At 39.3% G+C, this 22,557-nt stretch overlaps 1 protein-coding gene across 7 annotated transcripts in view; it reads left to right on the top strand.

Annotated features, from left to right (window-relative positions):
- Positions 1 to 22,557, top strand: part of MAP3K4 (mitogen-activated protein kinase kinase kinase 4) — an 80,928-nt gene that overhangs the window by 45,366 nt on the left and 13,005 nt on the right. For 3 of the 7 annotated variants that reach the window (XR_008732720.1, XR_008732718.1, XM_055713410.1), the window contains exons 12-20: positions 825 to 986; positions 3,953 to 4,086; positions 7,504 to 7,582; positions 9,608 to 9,686; positions 13,894 to 13,990; positions 14,937 to 15,053; positions 19,283 to 19,383; positions 20,525 to 20,605; positions 22,066 to 22,257. Coding sequence is in view for 4 of the 7 variants with exons in the window: in XM_055713410.1 (XP_055569385.1) it covers positions 825 to 986; positions 3,953 to 4,086; positions 7,504 to 7,582; positions 9,608 to 9,686; positions 13,894 to 13,990; positions 14,937 to 15,053; positions 19,283 to 19,383; positions 20,525 to 20,605; positions 22,066 to 22,257 (1,042 nt within the window). In the remaining 3 variants the exon portion in view is untranslated. The remainder of the gene's footprint in view (positions 1 to 824; positions 987 to 3,952; positions 4,087 to 7,503; positions 7,583 to 9,607; positions 9,687 to 13,893; positions 13,991 to 14,936; positions 15,054 to 19,282; positions 19,384 to 20,524; positions 20,606 to 22,065; positions 22,258 to 22,557) is intronic. The other 4 variants (XR_008732719.1, XM_055713413.1, XM_055713411.1 and 1 more) reach the window with 3 other exon arrangements.

The following is a 22,557-nucleotide window of genomic DNA, read 5'->3' as shown; positions in this document are numbered from 1 at the left end:
CAAGTCCATAATGCAGTAGCAATATGAATAGCAATAGAATAAATAAATTGATAAATGTCAGCTATTGATTTGAAAGAAAGGGTTTAGTTTCATAAAAATAAATTCCATCAAAATCCATGATCTGAAAGAAACAACTTATTTTTCCTCAAATTTGGGGAAGATTGCTGCTTTGTGATATAAAAGTGGGTAGGTCTCTCTCTGATTTTTTGCTTTTGTTTTTAGTGTGTGAGTTGGTTTTGGTGGGGTGTTTTTTGTTTTTTTGAGGTTTTGTTGTTGTTGTATGAGGGTTTTCTTTGGTGTTTTTTTCTGTTAGCTTAGGTTTTTGTGGAGGACCCAGAAAAGCAAAGATTTATTAGATTGAAATTGCAATATCAGGCCCCTACATTTCCCCCTGAGTTCAGTAGGAGCTGTGCCCACATACCAGGGTGAAAATACAACCAAAGGCTTGGTCATGTTATAGATGGCAAAATGAATTTTCTCTGTTGTCTGGTTTTGGTTGGGTGTTTTTTCTGGGTTTGGTTTTGTTGTTGTTTTTGGTTGGGTTTTTTTTTTTTGGTGGACTCCTCACCACTGTTTTTGTTTTTAAAGTTAATGTCACTCAAGCAAACAAGCTTAACTATAATCCTTCAGTTAATTTTAAGACTTGCTTTGTGCAACTGCTTGAAAGTGCTATTCCAAGACTGAATGGATTGTGATGGCATTAAAGTATATTTCCATTTAAAATAATGTAATTGTTAGATTCATGTTTGCTTTAGTCTTGTCAGCTGTAGAATATAAATAATAATTTGATGCTCCCCCCATCCCTTTTTGTTGTTGTTGCTCAGAGTGATGCATTACAGCTATGCAATAAGATAAGCAGTGCCATTGACAGAGTTGATCACATGTTCACATCTGAGTTTGATGCTGAAGTTGATGAATCTGAATCTGCCACTTTGCAGCAATACTACCGGGAAGCCATGATACAGGGTTATAATTTTGGGTTTGAGGTAAGGAAAGAAAAGATTAATGACACATTGTCTTGTTTTAGTCAGAACCAACTGAAATTTTTGGTTTTGCATTTGTGCAAATGAAAAAGTGTAACTCAGTGGAAATACAAAGAATTCATAGAATTGTTTAGGTTGGGAAGAACCTTTAAGATGAAGTCCAGCCATTAACCCAGCACTGCCAAGTCCATCACTAAACTGTGTCACTAAGCACCACATCTGCATGTCTTTTAAATACCTCCAAGCATGGCGTATCAACCACAGGGCAGCCTGTTCCAATGCTTGACAACCCTCTCGGTGAAGAATTTTTTCCTAATGTCCAATCTGAACCTCCCCTGGAGCAACTTGAGGCCATTTCCTCTCATCCTATTGCTTGTTACTTGGGAAAAGAGGCTGACACCCACCTGTCTACAGCCTCCTTTCAGGTAGTTCTAGAGAGCAATAAAGTCTCCCCTGAGCCTCTTTTCTGCAGGTTGAACACCCCAGTTCCTCAGCCACTCCTCATAAGACTTGTTTTACAGACAAGGGGCCAAAACTGAGCACAGTGTTTGAGGTGCAGCCTCACCAGTGCCAAGTACAGGGTGACAGTCACTTCCCTAGTCCTGCTGGCCACAGTCTCTGATACAAGCCAGGACGCTGTTGGCCGCCTTGGCCACCTGGGCACACTGCTGGCTCATGCTCAGCTGGCTGTCGACCAGCACCCCCAGGCCCTTTCCCACCAGGCAGTTTCCAGCCGCTCTGCCCCAGGTCTGTAGCGCTGTGTGGGGTTGGTGTGACCCAAGTGCAGGACCCAGCACTGAGCCTTGTTGAACCTCATACAATTGGCCTCGGCCCATCGGTCCACCTGTCCAGACCCCCCTGCAGAGCCTTCCTGCCCTCAGGCAGATCAACACTCCCCCCAGCTTGGTGTCGTCTGCAAACTTACTGAGGGTGCACTCGATCCCCTCATCCAGATCAATGATAAAGAGATTAAACAGAACTGGCCCCAGCACTGAGCCCTGGGGAACACCACTTGTGACTGGCTGCCAACTGGAGTTAACTCCATTCCCCACCACTCCTTTGGCTTGGCTGTCCAGCCAGCTTTTACCCAGTGAACAATACACTTGTCCAAGTCACGAGGAGCCAGTTTCTCCAGGAGAGTGCCATGGGAAATGGTGCCTAAGGCTTTACTAAGATCCAGGCAGACAACACCTACAGCCTTTCCCCTTTCCGCTAAGCAAGTCACCTTGTCATAGAAGGAGATCAGGTTAGTCAAGCAGGACCTGCCTTTCATAAACTCATGCTAACTGGGCCTGGTCACCTGGTTGTCCTGTATGTGTTGTGTGATGGCACTCAAGATGATCTACACCATAACCTTCCCCAGGACTGAGGTCAGAGTGACAAGCCTGCAGTTCCCCGGATCCTCCTTCTAGCCCTTCTTGTAGATGGAAGTTACATTTGCTAGGTTCCAGTCAACTAGGACCTCCCAATTCTAGCAGAACATTGTGTGTTGCTGCAGAAATCTTATGTGAAAATGATTGAAAAAGAACAGATGGATCTGTTACATTCAGACTACTATTAGCAATGCCTGGAACTCTTAAAAAGCTTTAAGAGCTTGAGGATTTCAGGTGTAGTCTTGTAGACTCTGCTACTTGTCAGCTTTTTAGATGAAATAAGAAATATCCTTTGATGTTGAATGTCATTGTGTAACTTGGCTTCTCACAGTTTTTCATCCTAGAACAGCATAACACTAATATGAGCTATTCTTTCAAAGTTTGTGGTTGATGCAGTGCCTATAGCTTTTGAGTGCCTTCCTGAAAGAGCTGCTGAGTGTCATGGGTTAACCCCAGCCTGCAACTAAGCACCGCCCGGCCACTTGCTCATTGTCTTCTCTGCAGCCCCCCCCCCCCCCCCCATGGGATGGGGGAGAATCAGAAGAGTAAACATGAAAAAACTTGTGAGTTGAGGTAAAGACAGTTTAATAGGTAGAGCAAAAACTGTGCACAGAAGCAAAGCAAGACAGGGAAGTCTTTCTCCACTTCCCATCAGCAGACAGGGGTTCAGCCATCCCCAGGAAAGCTGGGCTCCATCACATATAACGGTTACTTGGGTAGACAAACACCATCGCTCTGAATCACACACCCCCCTCCCTTCTTCCCCATTTTATATACTCAGCATGACGTCATATGGTGTGGAATATCCCTTGGGTCAGTTGGGGTCAGCTGTCCCAGCTGTATCCCCTACCAACTTCTCATACACCCCCAGCCTACTTGCTGGTGGGCTGGAGTGAGAAGCAGATAAACCCTTGGCTCTGTGTGAGCACTGCTCAGCAGTGACTAAGACATCCCAGTGTTATCTACACTGTTCTGAGCAGAAATCTGAACTATAGCCCCGTACTAGCCTACTGTGAAGAAAACTATCTCAGCAAAAAACACAATGAAGAAATGTCATGTTCAGGTGCTTTTAGTATGTTGTTTCACTATTTGGTTCCTGTGAGCTTTGTAAAAACTTTTTAAGATTTAATACTAACATATTTCTAAGGATGGTCTGCTAAAAAATATCTGATGTTTCTGTTTATTTTTTTAAATGTACTTATATAACTCCTTTATCCCCTAATGTTACCTGCAGTATAATTAAAAATGAACGCTACTTTGCAGTTCAGTCTCTGATTACAGAACTGAACGTTTATGTAGCTTTTCTTAAATGATGTGTGTACACCGTTAACCATCAGCGCGTGCCTGTATACACATAAGAATGCAGTATGGCTCAAGTGCTGCCTCTCACTGTGGCACATTTTGTATCATATACTTTTTATGATTTTTTTCTATAAATATGCATCTGCTTATATAAACTCTTTGTCTAAGAATAGGATGTGACTGTTACCATACTGTAGAGTTTTGTTAGCCTGCAAATACTCCAGTGGATATTGCAAATGGTATTTTTGTTCTTCTTATTAATACGTGAAAAGTAATCTTTAGTGTTTCTTACAGTACCATAAAGAAGTTGTTCGTCTGATGTCTGGAGAATTCAGGCAGAAAATTGGAGACAAGTATATCAGCTTTGCCAGGAAATGGATGAATTATGTGCTAACAAAATGTGAGAGTGGCCGGGGCACTCGACCCAGGTAACAGCCAACTTGTGACTGCCATGGTAGTGTGTGTTTAAATAACATGCAGGAATTTTCACACTTTGAGTAATGCCTTATTGTGTAGAAGTAGTTCTTCTGAACTACTGATGCTTCTGGCTCTTAAATTTTGAAAATAATTTGAATAATAAATGCATAAATCCAAATGAATGCTCCAGCTGCGTACCAAAAGAATTTGTGGAATGCTTTGCCTCATGTTAACTGACAGAAAATGGGAAGAAAAAGTGGAGGTTGTTGGACCCAGATAATTAAAAGACTTTAGAGAAGGGTCATTAAGTTGGAATAAAAGTGCTATGTGATCAGGAGTCAATATGCAACAGTCATTCTATGGGTATTCTACAGAGAAAGCTGTATTGTTTTCTGCCAGTCGCAGAAATGAGATATGTATGGAACCTCCTGTAGAAGTCCTTCTGTTAGTCCTTTCTGAAAGTGTCCAAAGTATGGCCCACAGATGAGGAAGAAGTGTTTCCACTCTGCTGAAAATTCTTTAGTTTTATGATTGCAATAATGGGTGCACTTGTGGGTGTTTTTTGTTGTAGTCTAAATATTTTCTGTCTTGTCTGGCAGTAGTGTTGTGCCCAGTGGTCTCTCAAATTGTGCTTACAGTTGGTGCTATGAAACTCTACTGCTGGGTGCTAATGAAAAAAGTTAAAGTTGCATCACTTTGACAATGTAAGTGGAGGAACTGGGAGACTGGTCCAAGCAGAACAATACCATTGCTTGGTTAACTTAGGTGTTTTTGCAGCATTTTTTAGCTGGTATATCAGAAATGTAGTAGAATTCTTTTGCATAAAAATAGGTGCTTTTATATTGATCTGCGCTAGCAGATTTCACAGAAGTGACGGTTTTGTTTCCTTAAAGTATAGGGCTGATCAGTTTGTCCTGGAGGTGGGTTGCTCTCCTTACTGGAAGAGGGGGAGGAAAGAGTGGGTAGGCTGAACCATATGTGGATAGGCTAGTTAGCTTGGTCTGCTGATCTTAAAAACAAAACCAAAAAAACCCCAAAACCAAAAAAAACAAACCCAAAAGGAAACAAAAAACCCCAAACCCCAAAACAACATAAAAGGCTTTTAAAAGTATGTTAACAGCAAAAGGAGGACTTAAAGATGACACTGGTCCATTACGTGGTGAGACTGGTCACCTCACAAATAGGGATGAAGATAAAGCAAAGACATTTAATGCCGCCTTCACCTCTGTCTTAAGCACAAATGATGGGCCCTGGGACCCCTGGAGTGGTAAACTCCTGGCTGACTTTCAACTTGAACAAGGTTTGCTGGTGCAGTGGAATGCACGCAAGTCCAGAGGGCCTTAATTCATTCTGAGGTTCTGAAGAAGTTGGCTGATGTTATTGCAAGACCCCTCTCAGTTATTTATCAACAGTCTCAGGAATCTGGAGCAGTCCCTCTTGACTGGTAGCTAGCAAACATTGTTCCAGTTCTCAAGAAGGGCAAGAAAGAACATCATGGTAATTACAGGCCTGTCAGTCTCACTTCAGTTCCTTGGTAAAATTACGGAGATTATTCTGGGAGTTACTGAAAAACACTTCAGAGACAATGTAGTCATTTATCAAAGTCAACATGGGGTCATAGAGGGCAAGCCATGCCTTATTAATTGCCATTTTATGACAAGGTTACCCACCAAGTGGATGAAGAGAAGGCAGTGGACGTGGTCGGGTTTTTCTGTGTGGTTTGTTTGGTTTCTTTAAAATGACTATTTTAGCAGAGCTTTTGATATTGTCTCTCACAGTACCCTTCTGGACAAAATGCCTATCTAGCATACGGCTGGACATGGGCACAATATGATGGGTGAACAACTGACTGAAGGGTTGGGCTCAAAGAGTTGGTGTAAATGGGGTGACATCTGGCTGGTAGCCAGTCACTACGGTTTTCTGCAGGGCTCAGTTTTAAGCCCAGTTCTCGTCAATGTTATCAGTGATCTGGACACAGGAGTTGAGTATGTACAAAGTAAGTTTGCCAGCGACACTATATTAGGAGGAGCTGTTAATTCCCTTGAGGGTACAGAGGCCTTACAGAGAGAGCTTGATAGATGAGGAGTACTGGGCAATCACCAAGCTTATGAAATTTAACAAGGACAAATGCCAGATTTGCACCTGGGACCGTGTAATCCTGGATATATGTATAGATTAGGGGCCAAGAGGTCGGGGTGCAGCCCTGCAGAAAGGGATCTCGGGGTTCTGGTTGACGGTACGCTCTGTGTGAGTCGGTGTGCCTTGGTGGTGGAAAGGGTCAGCTGTGTCCTGGGGTGCATTAGGCAGAGTACAGCTAACCAGCTGAAAGAGGTGATTGTCCAACTGTGCCCAGCATTGGTGCAGCGCACCATGAGTACTGTGTTTACTTCTGGGCTCCACAATATGAGAAGGATGTAAAAATGTTAGTGTGTCTGAAGAAGGGCAATGAAGGTGGTGAAAGGACTGGAGGGAAAGTCTTACATGAGGAGTGGTTGTGCATACTAGGTTTGCTCAGCTTGGAGAAGCAGAGACTGAGGGGTGACCCCATTACTGTCTACAGCTTCTGGAGGGGAAGTGGAGTGCGAGGCGCTGAGCTCTTCTCTCTGGTGATAAGATATGAGGGAGTGCCTTAAAGCTACGTTAGGGGAAGTTCAGATTGAATATTAAGAAAAAGTTCTTCACTGAGAGGGTGGTCAAGCCCTGGAACAAGCTCCCCAGTGAAGTGGTCATGGCCCCAGGCCTGTTGGTGTTCAAGAAGCATTTGGACAATGCTTAGGTGTATGGTTTAACTTCTAGGTTGTTGTGTGTGGAGTTAGGAGTTGGACTGCGATGGTCCTCATGGGTCTCTTCCAACTCCGTGTATCCTGTGATTCTACCTAGAGGTCTTAAGAGGAGGCAGTGCAGGGAGAGCATGTGGCTGAACTGAAGGCACAACTTACTTTAACCAAGTTCATTAATTATTTTGCTTTACCAGTGTAGGGCTTGAAACCATTGATGCCCCGTTACTGCTTATCAGATAGTCGTGAAATCATTAGTACACTTTCAATCTTGTTTCAGAAATGAGAATTTAGGCAGGGAACATAGTGGTTTGGCTTGTTGCTTTGAAGCATACATATTATGAGTGACTTGATGATACTGTTCCTGAAGAGAGCGTGTGCATGGATTGAAATATATGGCATCACCTGCTCACTTTATTTGGTGGTGTCCTTGCTAAACTCAGACTTTATCTCAGTACTAACTGGGCAAATATTAATACAAGTTAAATATTTTGCCTCTTACGTATTAATCCATTTTCTTACAAAGATTGTACCATATTTTCTAGAAGAAAAATAACTGCCATTTACTGTTCTTGGATGTTGTTGAAACTCTTATGATGACTTTAGCTGAAGAGCGGTTAATTTTCTGTCTTTTCTTTTTCTTTGAGCTAGGTGGGCAACTCAAGGTTTTGATTTTCTTCAAGCCATTGAGCCAGCATTTATTTCAGCTCTCCCAGAAGATGACTTCTTGGTATGGAATAAGTTGTTCTGCTTGTTTATTTCTAAATGTTTGTGAAGCTATCAGTACATGTTTTTCAGGGATAGTTTTTATAAAACAGTCTGAATACAGATGCTGATTGGTGTTGTATGTAACTGTTGATACCTCTTCAGTTTGTAAGATACCGAATAGAGTATGTTTGTGACAATCAGCATTAATGTTTTCAAATTGCTGACAAGTTGCTGTTTTGGGAGGCTCTTTCTTTGTCTCTTGGGAAAGTTTACAGCAGCTTTTCTGCAGAGTTACAATTTATAGTTGTTGTTATAAGTTTCTGAATGTGAGCTCCTGAGGCTTAGCACCAGAGTTCATTTATGGGTATGAATACAAAATCACAATTGTTTAAGGGTATTTCTTCAATTTTTTTTCAAATTGTGCCAATGTGAAAAAGACTTTAAAGCATCTTTCTTTTGTTTTTACTGTGAAAAAAATCCGACTAAAACTGGCTTTTTGTGTGCTCTGCCTTTCTCCTTTTCCTGTGGAAATAAAATTCTGAGAAGTTATTTCTCTGATCTTGGTACAGTACTACAGAGAAGTGAAAGCACAGTTGCCACAAAATAGCAGAATGTGAGTGTCAGCACCTCTGATATTTATAAATTTTGAGATTTGTTATGAAATGCCAACCACATTAATCTTGCATAATACAGAAACGATAGTTTAGTCTTTTTTTCACGTTTTTTTATCAAGAGCTCTCAAATAAGTTATGTTTTAGTTCCATGTGTATGTTGCTGGGAAAGGGTTGTCTTCTGAAACGACAAAGTTAAGCTTGTATTTGAAATACCCTGATACTTTAGCTTTAGGAAGTAGCCCCTCAACTTTATTTGCTTTGACACAGTTGCTAAAAAAGACTTTGCACAAGTGGGAGAGAAAGAGGGGAACCCAAAACCTTAACTACATTTCTGAACTTTTGCTTTCTTAAAATGGGTTTAGTTGTGGAGAGCATCACTTGAAGGATCACATTGTTTTGATTAATCTGACTCCTGTATAATGCAGGCCACAGCATTTTGCCAATGTCAATCCTAATCTCTTATTTAGATAATACCAGATGTCATAGAGGAATGATGGTCTAGATTTAAAGCTGAGATTCTAGCTCAGTCTGGACTGGTAAAATATGCTAATCCCATGCTAAATGCTTCTATTTTTCTTTCATATTTTTTTGTAGGACCTTTGAGATCCTGGTCTTCACTAAGTTTTTTGATTTCTGGAAGAAATTTTGACTAGTCTGAATGACTGGTATATAGAAGCAGCCTTCATAGCAGCTGTACCAAAGAACAAAACTAATTCTTTATTGTGAAGGCATATTTTATCCCTGTGGTTCTGACAAGTAAACTGAACCAGAGGAAGATTTAATAACTTGTCCAAGGTTACATAGACAGTGAATAGTACACCTAGCAATTAAGCTTAGATTGCTTGAGCCCCAGTTCAGTGGTTTAGTTGTTGAATGCCTTTCATGAAAGTTTTGCTAACTTCATGGGTAGGTAATGAAAGTGAATTTCTTTTGATATGCAGTGCTTTGTATTTGTTGTTTTACAGGCTTTAGTCTTGTGATTCAGGCCATCATACTCTCACCCAATTTCTTCAGGTGTTTTTTCCTGGGGTGGGGAGAGGGAGGACAGCGGAGGTTTTTGCAGCTTTTTCCTGCACGCTTGAAATTTTTAATTTCAATTTTTAATTTTATTAACAATGAGTATTTTTAAGTTTTACTAGCTTTATATTATGAAGTATTCTTTCTGATGTATCATTGTTCAGTTCTTATGATTAGGTGATTTTGACAAGGTCAAAAGGCAAGGCAAGACCAAGACTTTCTAGCTTTAAAAAAAAAAAATAGTAAAAACCCTAATGTGGATCCAAAACTTTAATGTAATTGATAGCATGTAGAGGTGCTTACTTGACAAATTACATATTTAACCAATGTAATTTTATTACTGTGAGCTTCACCATATGACTGTCAACTCTTTTGTAACATAAACCATCACAATTTTTTCTGTTTGTCTTTTTTAGAGTTTACAAGCTCTGATGAATGAGTGCATTGGTCATGTTATTGGAAAACCTCACAGTCCTGTTACAGGTTTGTACCTTGGTAAGGCAGAAGTTACTGGCATTTGTTCTGGAGTTTTGCTGCTATTGTTAGAGAATTTTGACTGTAAAGTACTTTTAAAATGCTAGAAATACCGATAAAAGTATTTTTAAGCTTGTCGTGATTGTTGATGTGAAACCATTATTGCCTGACAAAGTGATGTAAACCATGGTGGTTTTACCCAAGAAGTTGAAAAGTTTTACAGGTGTTTTCTTCTTGATTTGTCCTTGAATTTCGGTGAAGTCTTGCAGATCTTCAGGAAAAGGAATGTAATTTTGAAAGGTTGTGTAAAGACGTGATTATAACTTTAAGGAGGTGTCACAAACAGTGATTTAGGTTAAGTTGCTTTAAAGAATCATCATCAAAGACCGGAGTGAAAGAGTTGTAATAGGAATTTGTGGGAGTGTGACTTCACAAAGTTTTTAATTTCTGTGTTAGAGTTTTGACTGCTGCTTCATGTTCTGTGTTCCATTTCCATGGTTTTTGTAAAAGTGAGTATAGTGGGCAAGCAATGATAAAAAATCCAGGTACATGTTTTCTCCAATATCCTAAAGTACCTATTGTAATTCTTTCCTAGATTGTGGCATATGCTCTTTTTCTCAAGGTACCTGGAGGAATCATTGCAGTGCCTCCTATCCACCAAGTACCTAAAAACTTTGCTTCTCTGGTCCCAGACATTTTTCAGACGGAGTCTTAATTTGTGCTTCATGTAGCACTTGCCATGCTGCTGTTGCTGCTTTCTCCACCTTTTCAGGGGAATCTCCTCTGACAAGAATATATAGATGACGTATATATTGGTACAGTTTCACATTCTGAGGAAGTGAGACTCTTCATAAAAGTTCAGCAAGGGCAGCATGAGCAATTATGGATGTTTGTGGCCATGTGAGAGTCTGTTAAAGATACATTGTATACCTTCTCAAGTAAAGACAAATTTCATTTTGTCCTCCTCTTGCAGGTAGACCATAAAGGACGTATCTTTTACATCCAGTGCTGCCACCCATGGGTGTGCAGCTGCTTGCAGAGCTGCTGTTAGCGTTGCAGTATTAGGTACTGCGGCTGTTAGTAGGACTCTAACTTGACTCAGGCAAGAGGAGGTTTTTCAGTATTTCAGGAGAGTTTCAGTTTTGATATAATTTTGGTGAGTATTGGCATTTAAGTGCCAGTAATAAGTTGTAAGACTTCATCTCCTGTCCGGTTTTCAGACTGGCCAAACAGGTGAATTATATGGGGAGTGGGTTCTGGAGATGATTTATCACTTTTCCAAATTGTGACTTCAGAAATTCCCTTTCATGCTGTAGCAGAAATTGGGTATTGTGGTAGGTACATTAGTAATTTTTGAATCGGGGAGTGCAGGTGCTGTGCAGAGTACAGCCTCTCAATATTTATTCTAATAGAGCTTAGGTGTGGCTAGATCCAATACTAGTCTCAGGCTTGATCAACTGTTTATGTCTAAAGGATATAAGGAACATCTGTAGTTTAAGTTTGATTGTAGGATTTTAGCAGCACTTAAGCATTGACTCATTTATCATTTACAAAGTGAATCAAATAAGATTTACTTAAGTATGAAAGTGGCTGAACTATGGATTAGATATTGTATTACTTATTGCAAAGTTACTAAATCAGTTCACACACATACATACAGACATAAAGGAATAGAAGTGTGGAGATACATTTACAAATCTATACCTGTTCAAAGTTCCCCATGAATTCAGAGAAATACACACGTTTAATGCTTTTGCATTTCTCAGCAGGCTAAAGGTTGAGCCTCAAGAAGCAGGAAAATCAGCCCAGGTCCCATCGTCAGCTTTTGGTGATGGTGCCCCTAGTGTCACAAACTTGGGTGTTTGTGACTTCTGAGAGACACCTCACTCAGGGAGATGCTGTTTGCAGCCCGCTGCAGTCCAGGAGTGCTCAAAGTGCCTCGCTCAGGACTGCTGTTCATAGATTGGAGGTGATAGGCTTTAGTCATCAGTAATTGTCCATGCTGGCTGCAATCTGAGTCTGTAATCAATGGAATTTTTCTCAGAATTCCATTGACAGTGGTATCATACCATTTGGAGTCATAACAGAGAGTGTTCCCAGGCTTGTTAGGGATGATACAATCCAGATAAGGAATGCTCCAAAGATAGCAGGTGGTGGTGGTGTTCGGATAGGGGATATTTCTGGTACAGCCATGCCGTTTCCCATCTTGGCTGTGCAAGAGGTGCTGGTACAGTCAAGGGATGCTGAACTGCCCAAGTTGTTACACAGATGCTTAGGCCTAATGGGGATTCCTGAGGTTGTAGAGCCACCCAGGGGAGGGGGTGAGATGCACCACCACAGGAGGCAGTTACAGCTCCCTTTCATGAAGTTTCATTGTGGCAGTGCGGGTATTTACACTTCTGATGGACATTACATTATCGAGGTATAGAGGAGTTGTACCTGGGGCCTTGATGGTAGAGCTGTGGGAAATAGTTCTCCAGTATCACAGAATTTATCATAGTGTAAAAAATATCTCTGGCATTAGAGTGAAATCAACATATTCATTGTTTATCTTGAGAAAAGGATGTTTCCTCAGCTGTGTTTCCCTTTTATGCATCTTTCTTAGTACTGTTTCTGTCTTCTTCCTCTGAAGTCCATTGACAGGTTTAACTTTCAAGATACCACGTTGTCACATCTTTTCTTTCTCCTGATGTCCACTTCCTGGACAGGGTTGATAGCAGAAGACATGAAGGGGAGGGTAACTTGACTCGGGCAAGAGGAGATTTTTCAGTATTTCAGGACAGTTTCAGTTTTGATATAATTTTGGTGAGAAACTCTTATAGCTGAGAAACCTTTCACAATGAAAGTCAGTCCAATCCTGCAGAAAAAAGTATAGTCTAAAATATATCTTGGCCAGATTCCGTACTGTGATGTAAAACCTCTATATTCATTATTGATGCTGTTGTTCAGAGGAAGGTCAGTTTTAGGTAAATCACTAGCGTGATGATCCCAAAGTACTGAAACTCTTGCAAATGCTTATTGCAGACACAGTGGATCACACAAACTAGTTTGACAGCTTTTGGCTCAGAGGCACGGGGAGGGGGTGACACAGATGGATGGTGCAGACTTGAACAGCAGGCTGAAACTTCAATACGTGTGAAATAAACATAACTAAACATAAACTGTAGCCATATTTCAGGTACCCCTTTCTATCTTGTGAACAAGAGAAAAGTCAGAATTCCTAGTTCAATTTGCATACTGTGTTGAGGGACTTTAAACTGACTGTGATCTTGACCCCTTTTCCCAAAGCTGAGGATCCATCTGTGTTCATGCTGCTGCCTGTAGGCACGCAGCTAGGGGCTCCTGGTGTTTTATCCTGTCTTTTTGCTCTGTGAAACAGCCTATCTCTACCGAAGTGGGTTCTGCTGTCTGCATCTTCTGCTAGTGTCCTTGCAAATTACAACAGGGCAGCCAACACCTGGCCCTGACATCTTTTACTTGTCCTGGTAGTGCAAGGCAGAAGCTCACTGTGATTAACCTAGCCTGCCAGTAAGTACTGACTTGTGTTTTGATGGGCAGTCAGCTATCTTGTGACCTGACTGCCGCAGTATTTTTGTGACTGGTTGGGGAGAGGTTGAGGGAAGGGAGAGACACTGCAGACTACTCTGAGGGGCACTGAATGAGTTAGGCATGAGGGCAGTGATGGCTCATTTAGGTTTGACTGGGTTCCTTTGTACCGCTTTCTCGGGGCAGGCTGTCATGGGGGACATTTAGTATGGGTAAAACTGTCATATGTGAGGCTTTTTCCCAGCTCGTTTTGCTCACTGTTATTGACTGAGAAAACAAATTCTGATGCAAAAGGAACATAATAACACTCTGCTTTTTAATAATTATACGCTTTGTTAATATTTATTTTGCAATAAGATAACAAATCATCTTTCATCTGTGAAGTTGAAATAATGAAGATGTAGTTCTAGTGAAGCGAGTACGCATCTTCTGATAGCTAGTTTTTGTGTGGAGACCTTTCATTGTTTTATAGATGAGTTACATGATACAATAGTATGAATAGTAATACATAGAATAGATTTATTTAAAATCGAAATGCTTTGGTTTTTTCTTAAAGAATAAGACATATGCCAGTTCATACTTAACTGTGAAATGAATTTTTTAAAAACTTTCTGCCTTGAAATGGCCCTAACAGAGTTTTTCTGGCATCTGAGTAAATGTGCTACCTTTTTTATGTTTGCAGCAATTCATCGAAACAGTCCCCGTCCTGTAAAAGTACCTCGGTGCCATAGTGATCCACCAAATCCTCATCTTATCATCCCTACTCCTGAAGGCTTCAGGTATTTAGCATTAGTAGAGTTCTAAACTGGTTTATCCTCTCTTGGCTACGCTGGCTGTCAGTAAGTGGAACACCTTTTCTTTCTTGTTGAGGGCAAAGCAGCAGAAAAAACTAGCATGTTAGTGGTTGAATTTTATCGATGTACTTTTAAGGACAATATTGTGTTAGTGGTCTGAATTTTATCAATGTGCTTTTAAGGACAATATTGTTTCTTTTTCTCCTCTGTGCCCTCCCCCTTTATTTTACAGGTTTCTGTTGGTGCATGCTTTCTCACTTAGAAGTCATTCTTATCCCCTTTGTCTTTCCTGAAATGTCTTTCAATGTAACAAGCATTAATTCAGTGAAGACTGCTCATCAACAACATTTTTATTTCCTTCCCCACTTTGAATGGCTGCATACTTGCCTGTGACGTTACTTTCTGTAGCTTAGCATAGATAAGACTTAAAAATTTAGCATTCTGGAATATGGTGGCATTTCTGCGTAGTTACCAAACTGCTGTGAGGAAGCTTAAAGCAATGGATAATTTTCCTTCCCTTTGAAAGAGTTGACATGAGAACTAATGCGAAAATAGTTTTGAGAAATTTAAAAATAAACTTCGCCATACATATTTTCACACAAAGAGAGGGATTTGTTTTTCAGGATCAGCACAGTGACAAGCATTTCATTTGACTTTTTTTTTTTTTTTTTTAAGTTGCTTTGCTGTTGGCAGAAACTAGTACTACTGTAAAGATTTGGAGATTTTTATTTTGAAGATGGTGATTATTGTACATATTGGTAGCCTCTGAAGCTTCTGAGACCCTGAATTATTCCACATAAAAGTCTTTATGTACTTGAAAAAGCTTTAAAGTCAGGCCTTATTATGCACACTTCAGAATTTTATTTTTAAAATAAACTTTCAACTCCGTACTTTTTTGTACTGTTTCTTGAAGTTTTTCTTCTTGCCACAGCACACGGAGTGTCCCTTGTGATGCACGGAACCATTGCAGCGTTGCTGTCAGTCGCCCCGCTCCCATCGGTAGCGACTCAGCTCAACCCAAACCTGTCAGCAGTGCAAATGATACCAGGTAGCTCTGCTCCATGATGTAGCAGCCTCATTCTACTTACATCACCCATATAACTGTTTCCACAAACTTGAGTCCTAGTAGATCATTTGCAACGTACTTTTCCGTCCCATTGTGTCTTCCACTGGTGCCTTCATTCATGTTTGACTTGAGCAAAATCCTATGTCTTAGAAAGAGATAAGACCACTTTCAATTTGAAACGTCTGAACAATATGGTTGTTAAAGCATGCTGTTGTGATGTAGATTACAAATGTACTCAGTAAAAATGTCCATGAAATTAAAATGTACCAGTCAGTAAATTGGTGTAACTTCACTAAATAATTAGGATTGATAAGTAACTCTACACTAAGATGACTGTAACATGCAAATAAGCCCTAGGATATATTTGTTTCATGTTAGCTAGCAGTTTTGGTATTGTTGTTGTCTGCCATAAATACTTTGAAATACTATATAGTGGCAAACACAGAATTATACACATAAGATTTCAGGAGGTTTTTTTTATTTCTTGTTACACCTTTGGCTTCTCAGACTTGTACAGAATAAACTTACTATGAACAAAACCATTCCTATATCAGGATATGTAACAGAAACCACTCCTGTGTCGTCTGTTTGCAGAGGTCATGAGTGGATTTTTTGGTAGACCTGTGTTAGTACTCTTTCTTGCTTTTTGGCCTCTGATTTGGCAGTAGTATTTCAGACTGTTCCTTCTTCCCACACCACAGTCAGACCTCTGACATGTCTCCCAAGTTCCCTAATGTTACTCTTTTGTAAGTTTATTTTTAAAAATTATTTTCCCTGCACCCCTGCCTCTGAAAATCCTGCTATTCACACAATGATATAATCTTAGGATTTGTAAATAGCTTTTTAGGTTTTTATTTCTACGGCAGAGTTTAGAACTCTTGTACAAGATTTTAGCTCCCTTCTGCAAGAGATCTGTATGAATGGAGACACATGATCTTGACTGTTTCACACAGCTGTGGAGAAAATAAAGGACAGGTAATGAAGGAACAATAGATTGATAGTGACCAAAGTGAACTTAGATATGACTTGATTATGAATTATTTATTTTTAATAAACAATTTCCAGTTGTTAGCTAACAAACTGTTGTGGTTTGTAGATTTGTTACCAGATGCACAGTAGAATCATGTGTTCAGGTGTTCAGAGGGAAGTTGCCACTTCTTACATAAGATCTTCCCTGCAAGTCTTTTCAGCTTATTTTTATGAGAAGATATGACTTGCACCCTACAGTAGCCTTTAGATGTACAGCTTGTGAGTCTAGGCCCTGTTTGTTTTAGGTTGAAAATACATCCTGATTTTTTTGTCATTCAGACTACATGAATTTGTTATATATCCTTCATGCTTTTAAGTCCACTGTTGAAAAAGAGCAGTCAGTAGTCTGCAGCGCTATCTATTTGAAAAGCCCTTCTCAAGTAACATTCTAGAGATTTTCACTGACAGGTTCTGGTATCTTTATAAGCTGAAAGGGTGATGGTTAATTAGTATTTATGATTTTTAAAATGAAGAACTTTTTGATAATTAGTCTTTACACAACATATGAAGGGAAATTTTTCATATGTACAGCACTTTGAGCCAAGGCAGATCTTTGAAGTTAGTTAATTTTTCGGGAGGGGGGTAGGAGGCTAGTTTTTAATTCTTGAAGGCTTTGTTGTGATTTTTATACCACCTAACGCAACTGTCAGGTTTATAATTTGACACACTTGAATATAGTAGTATATTCTTTTAATGTTTTCCACATGTGTGTCCTTTACAAATATTGATCTAAGTGTGAAGGTTGTCATTTTGACAGTTTCTTCTAGTTCAAGGAGGTAGTCATTAGGAAGAAAAGAAATGAGAATTCTACTTCTTAGTTGCAATCAAATGCATAATATTTTCATGGGTTGTAACATGAAAGGTGATGTGATTGCAGCATTTTAGTTGAATCACCTATGCCTATGTTTCAAAGACTTGCATTTCTCTTAGCTCTGTTTTTACTTCTTGTTAATAAAATATCCCATGATTATTACACTTTTTTTTTTATTATTCACTCCCTGGATTATAAAGTAGCATTGTTTAACCCCCTGTTTTGCCTAGGAAGAATTTGAAGAAAAAAATTACTAAAGCAGAGGCAGAGTTTTGGAGGCTGTTGGGGTTGTTTAGGGGCTTTGTTTATTGAGAAAGGCAAAATATTACAACATAATATATTTATAGCAAATTTCTGGTTTTAATATAGTTAAAAGAAAGTTGCAAACTTTAACACATTGCAGTCTTAATTATGTATTTCATTTATTTGTACTCCAAAAGAGAAATGGAAGCTGTTGGATCAAGAAGTGTTTTTGTGGTTTTATATGCAAGAAGTTTCAGGTCCAGCTGCTGGAATAGCACAAAACCAAAAAACTTCATACGCTTCCCAGAAACTCTTTAGACATTTATTACATGACTGTAGGCATTAAATATCTATTGAAAGCTGAATGGAACTTGAAAATCAATTGTACTAGGCACTGCGTAGTGCACAAATGCCACCATAGTTCTGTTGAAGTTGTTTGTTGTTTATTTTGGGGTTTTTTTTGTCAAGAAATAGCTTAATATAACTAGAAAGTAAGATCCATAGCAGCGGTACCTGGTTGTTTACATTATGCTTTCTGATTATTACATTTACACTATGTTCGTATTAATGACCTTTATTAGTATTTAATTCCTGAGCTAGCTAGGGTTATTATTCATAATTCTGTATTTATCCAGGACTGGAGCAGAAATTTAGCAAGTCTTCTCTTTCTTTGTTTCTTTGTCTGGCAACATACACACAGTCTTTCTGGATGCAAACAGTAAAAGATCTGGGTGGCTAAGAGGGACCTGAAATGGATTTTAGACACCTGCATTCCAAGTGATGATACTTAAGGTCCTCTGTTCAGCTACTGGCCTCATTTTAGAGGTGGTTTAGCTTTGCTTGTTTTTAAGCTCTTTGTGCCTCTAGAATTATTCCTGTGTGCTGAGAATAACCTCAGCCTTCTTGCTGATTAAAATCTCAACTTCCTGAAGAGTGCCGAGGATTTTCACTAATGCAGTCTCAGTTCCTCCACAAACTTCAAAGATTTAGTTGGCAGTAGTAGGGAGTGGAAAGCAAGCATCGTATTGAGAATGTTCATGTGGGAATAGTGTGTCTTGGATTTTTGGCTTCGGTTCTCAAGATTGTGAAGGTTGTGTCTCTTTCTTTTTTTAAACTATGATTAGGTAATAGTTGGATACAATTCAGAAGCAACTTCAGGGATGTAGGGAAGTCCTCTCATAGTTGTGTGCACTTTGATGCCAGAGATCTTTCATCTTTTTGTAGTTGTTACCTTCAGTGAAGGATTTAACAGTGTTCCCTGCTTTCCAGTAATGTTTAGCTCGTACCTCTAAAGCATTATGTTAAAGCAGTCATCAGTCACAGCTCTTTCCCCCCACGCTTTAAAAATTGAAATGGAGCCTTGTCTGAAAGGAGTTATTGTAGAAAGACTTTAATGAGGAATTTATAGCTCTAAACCGGGAGTGGATTGATCGATGTCTTGGGCTGGAGGAATGTGCCTGAAGATTTAAGACATATCTCTCAGTATTGTTTCGCTTTCTGTTCAGCATGCTTATTCATCTGGGTCTTTTTCTGATGTATCTGTTTCTGCGCTGTGCTGTCTGGAAGAGCTAGGGCCTCCAAGCAGTCAAGCTGCTGTCGTTTAACAACTGTCCTTCCTGTCAACTGGCTTGTGGCTCTGCCCACTAGTTTTGACTTAATGATTACGGGCAGTGACTGTATTTGCAGCGCACTAGAAGCATATGAATGCAGTTACCACCCTTCATCTGACAATGTGGCTCACATTGTCACCCAGCTGAATCGCTTTGGATTGCATATCCAAACCTGGCACCAGCTGCATCCTGCAGCAGCTTAGTAGTATGTTACAAGTCATTAAAGTGGATTCTGTTATTATGGGCAAGTAACAGTTTGAAGTAGTTTAAGCTTTTGAAGCTTAGGGTATTTTCATAGAGTGATGTAACTAAAATTATATAAAAAGTCTTTGTTCAGGGGAAAAAATAGGATAGAAAGGGTTTTCAGTTTACTTCTCAGCATCAGTTTTTCTTTCATGTTACTTTCATGGTTCACGTCCTAGGCTTCAGAGGTTCTTTCTCTTTGAAACTGCAGTTAAATTGTCACCAGTAGTTTAGTGCAATGCTAAGTTAATTAGTACAATGGCTCTTTTTAACAGGGGTTCCAGTGTCCCTGAAAATGATCGACTGGCTTCAATAGCAGCTGAGTTGCAGTTCAGATCCCTTAGTCGTCACTCCAGTCCCACTGAAGAGCGAGAAGGTGATTGTCACAGTAACAGATTGTGACCTGGATGTGCAGATGATTTATGTCATTAACATATTTCTCTCTGTTCCCAGTTCTTACCCTTGCAAAAAAATTTTTTTCACCTTTTCCCATTCAGAAATCTTAGATTTTAAACTTTTAGGCTTATATTGTCAGAGCAAGTTCTTCTGTTTTCAGACATATCCACTATTCTCTTGCCTTTCATATTGTTTCTGAATTGTACCTGAAGGAATTTCCTGGTGTCTTACTAAGTTACAGCATTCAAAATGAAATGGGTAACGTTACTGCTGAATTATATACCCCATTTGATAGCAAATTTCTAAATGCTGTTAATGAGGTATGAACTGGCCCCATCAGACAGTGAAGAGTTTTCTGACCAGTTCTTTGACTACCACTGTGGTATTCATCACAGAAATACTTGCTGTTAATTGAATCCTGGAAGAAGGGACAGGGTGTGTAGCTTGATGTCCTGATCAGGGCTCCTCCTTCAGGTTTCCACAGCCGCTGTATATGTGGTATTTATTACAACAAATACTCGGACACATTGATTGTTAAGATAGTGTGTTCTGTGCAAATTAAAATGAACTACAAAATCCCAAGCGAAGTAGAGTTGATGTGGTCATCCTGCAAAATGAAAGCGATTTCGAAGAAAGAAATGCCTTAAAAATTTATACTAAGAGGTGTGAGGGATTTTTTTGGTTTGCTTTTTAAGCAGATGTTGAAAATACTGTCTGCCTCATGCTTATTCCCCTTTTAATGTATCTGTATGAATGGGAAACTAGCTTAGACTGGAATGAATATAGGTCTCCCTAAGGAACCTTAGAAGATTGTTTTCCTGCAGATTTCTTACATATTTGATTGATTATGAGTGCCCTGACTTGTAATGCTTCACTCAATTGTGGAAGGAGATCTCTGTTCCTGTATAAATTAAACCCTATTTCGGAATAGCTTTCACAATTTGTTTTCTGAAGAGAAGCCCTTTTTGAATTCAAGAGCATACGTTGCTATATGGTTGCCTCATATACTTGATAGGTGTTATAAGTCCTGATATGTAAGATCTCCGCTTCTACTGAATATAGTGGCATAATCTTTAATGTGAGATAAAGCCACCTTCATGCTCACAGTATTATTTCTCTAGAACCATCGTATCCAAAAGGAGATTCGAGTGGCTTATCCCGGAGGAGTTGGGAGCTCAGAACGTTAATTAACCAGACCAAAGGTAGGTGTTTAGGAGTCACCATAATGTAATGCCAATTAAAATAGTGCTGTAATAAAAGGATGACTCTTAGTTTTCACAGTGTCGTGCATAGGAAAGGGAAAAAATAAAATCCTGACTGCAGATAGAAGATACTGCTAACAAAATCACAAAGTGTACTCTTTTGAGGTAGGAGTAGTTAAATTCTATAAAAGTTACATCTTTTCAGTTTCTGAAAGATGGTAGCAGTGTTCTTCAAAATGAGTACATTCATTACTATACCAAGTGTAGAAGTTTGCTGTCCCTATTCAGTGCCCCATTATGAACTGCATGACAGTAGGAAACACTTCCTGGCTTCCTAAGAGATCTCCCCAGCATGGGATTTTTTTATTTTGAGTGTCTAACAGTGCATGATCCTATACTTTCCCAAATTCAAGGCTATTATGGGTCCCCTTCCTCTCTGTCCTGCTGCTTGTTTTCATGAAACTTAAGTAATGATTACTTTCGAGATTCCTATACCATACAGATACGTACATGTTGATTGCTTGCATATATTGTGGCAGGGTGGAACCTCATGAAACATTATAAAAACTGGTCTCTCATTATGTGGCTGAGACAGAATACAGGAAGAACAGCAAAAAAAAATTCTGAGCTCTAGAAGGCTTATTTTTTGTTTAGAACATAAGCATTGAAGGAATTGAGTTTGTTTAAACTGGAAAAGAAGAATGAGGGAAGACTTGAAAATTACTAGAAGACTGCTGTAATGAGACCTGGTTTTACTCTCCACTGTGAATAAGGAAGATTTTGGTTTAAAACTACAGCAAGGCAGATTTAGTGTAGATGAAGTGGTATTAATTATAGGTGGGCAGTAGAATTTACCATTTGGAAGTATCAATATCTCCATCTTTTGGAGACTGTTAGAAACAGTTTAGACAACTGTCAGTCAACAGTGGAAGATGTGTAATTTTTGTGCTTTACAATGAGGGGATAAATTAATGCTGCCCTGACACTTCTTCTGGACTCACTCGCTAAGATTCAGTTTCATGGTAGGACTGGAAAGCTGGAGATACATAATACTTCTAAATCTTTTGAAACAACAGATGCTGTGAGTTTTCCAAGAAACCTTTCATGTCTCTGTAGAGCAAAACATTACCTGTCCTTCTTTCCTTGGTGCTCTTAGTGACCCTAACACATTTCCACTGGTGGTTAGTTGCAGACCAAATGCAAACAAGTGCATTGCATTTCATACATTCAATTTCCTTGAATCAAGATAATTAGAAAAGTACCAGCATTTTTTTTTAGTTTCATATGTGGTAGTTTCGTATGTGATTACTAAAATGTTTTATTTTTTTCCTACAACTTAAATTAGACTCACAAAATAGTTGTCTTTGAACTCAGGTCGCTTCACGTGATATCAAAAGGTAACAAAATACAAACACAGTGAATATTTCTCAATCAAGGAAATTGTTCATCACTCTTTCTAGACACTGCTTCCAAGCAAGCACCGATTGAAGCTGTTCAAAAGTCTGTTCGATTGTTTGAAGAAAGGAGATACAGAGAGATGAGGAGGAAGAACATCATTGGCCAAGTTTGTGACACACCGAAATCTTATGATAATGTCATGCATGTAGGTTTGAGAAAAGTGACTTTCAAGTGGCAGAGAGGAAACAAAATTGGTATGTTTATTATACCTTCATTTATCAGGCTAAAGTACCAAGCTTAGTATTTTTGAAGGAAATTTAAGACTATCTTTTGAAATCTTGGGTCTCAGCATAGGTAATAGTAGCTTTACTGAAATCAGAATATTAAAATACTGTAGTAGCTAGGATTTCTTTTATGTAGGACTTCAGTGAAGTTTTCACTGGTCAAATAACAAGAAACAAATGAGGAGAAGGATTTGGTTAGGACAATTATTTAGGTATGGTCCTGTGATTCCTGCATGTGTTTAACTGTGTAAAATGTTTGATGAGTTCTGC

This window comes from Falco cherrug, chromosome 6, assembly GCF_023634085.1.
Source record: "Falco cherrug isolate bFalChe1 chromosome 6, bFalChe1.pri, whole genome shotgun sequence".
Lineage (NCBI taxonomy): Eukaryota > Metazoa > Chordata > Aves > Falconiformes > Falconidae > Falco > Falco cherrug.
Note: the sequence above shows the minus strand (reverse complement) of the source record. Positions and strands in the feature narration are given on the sequence as shown.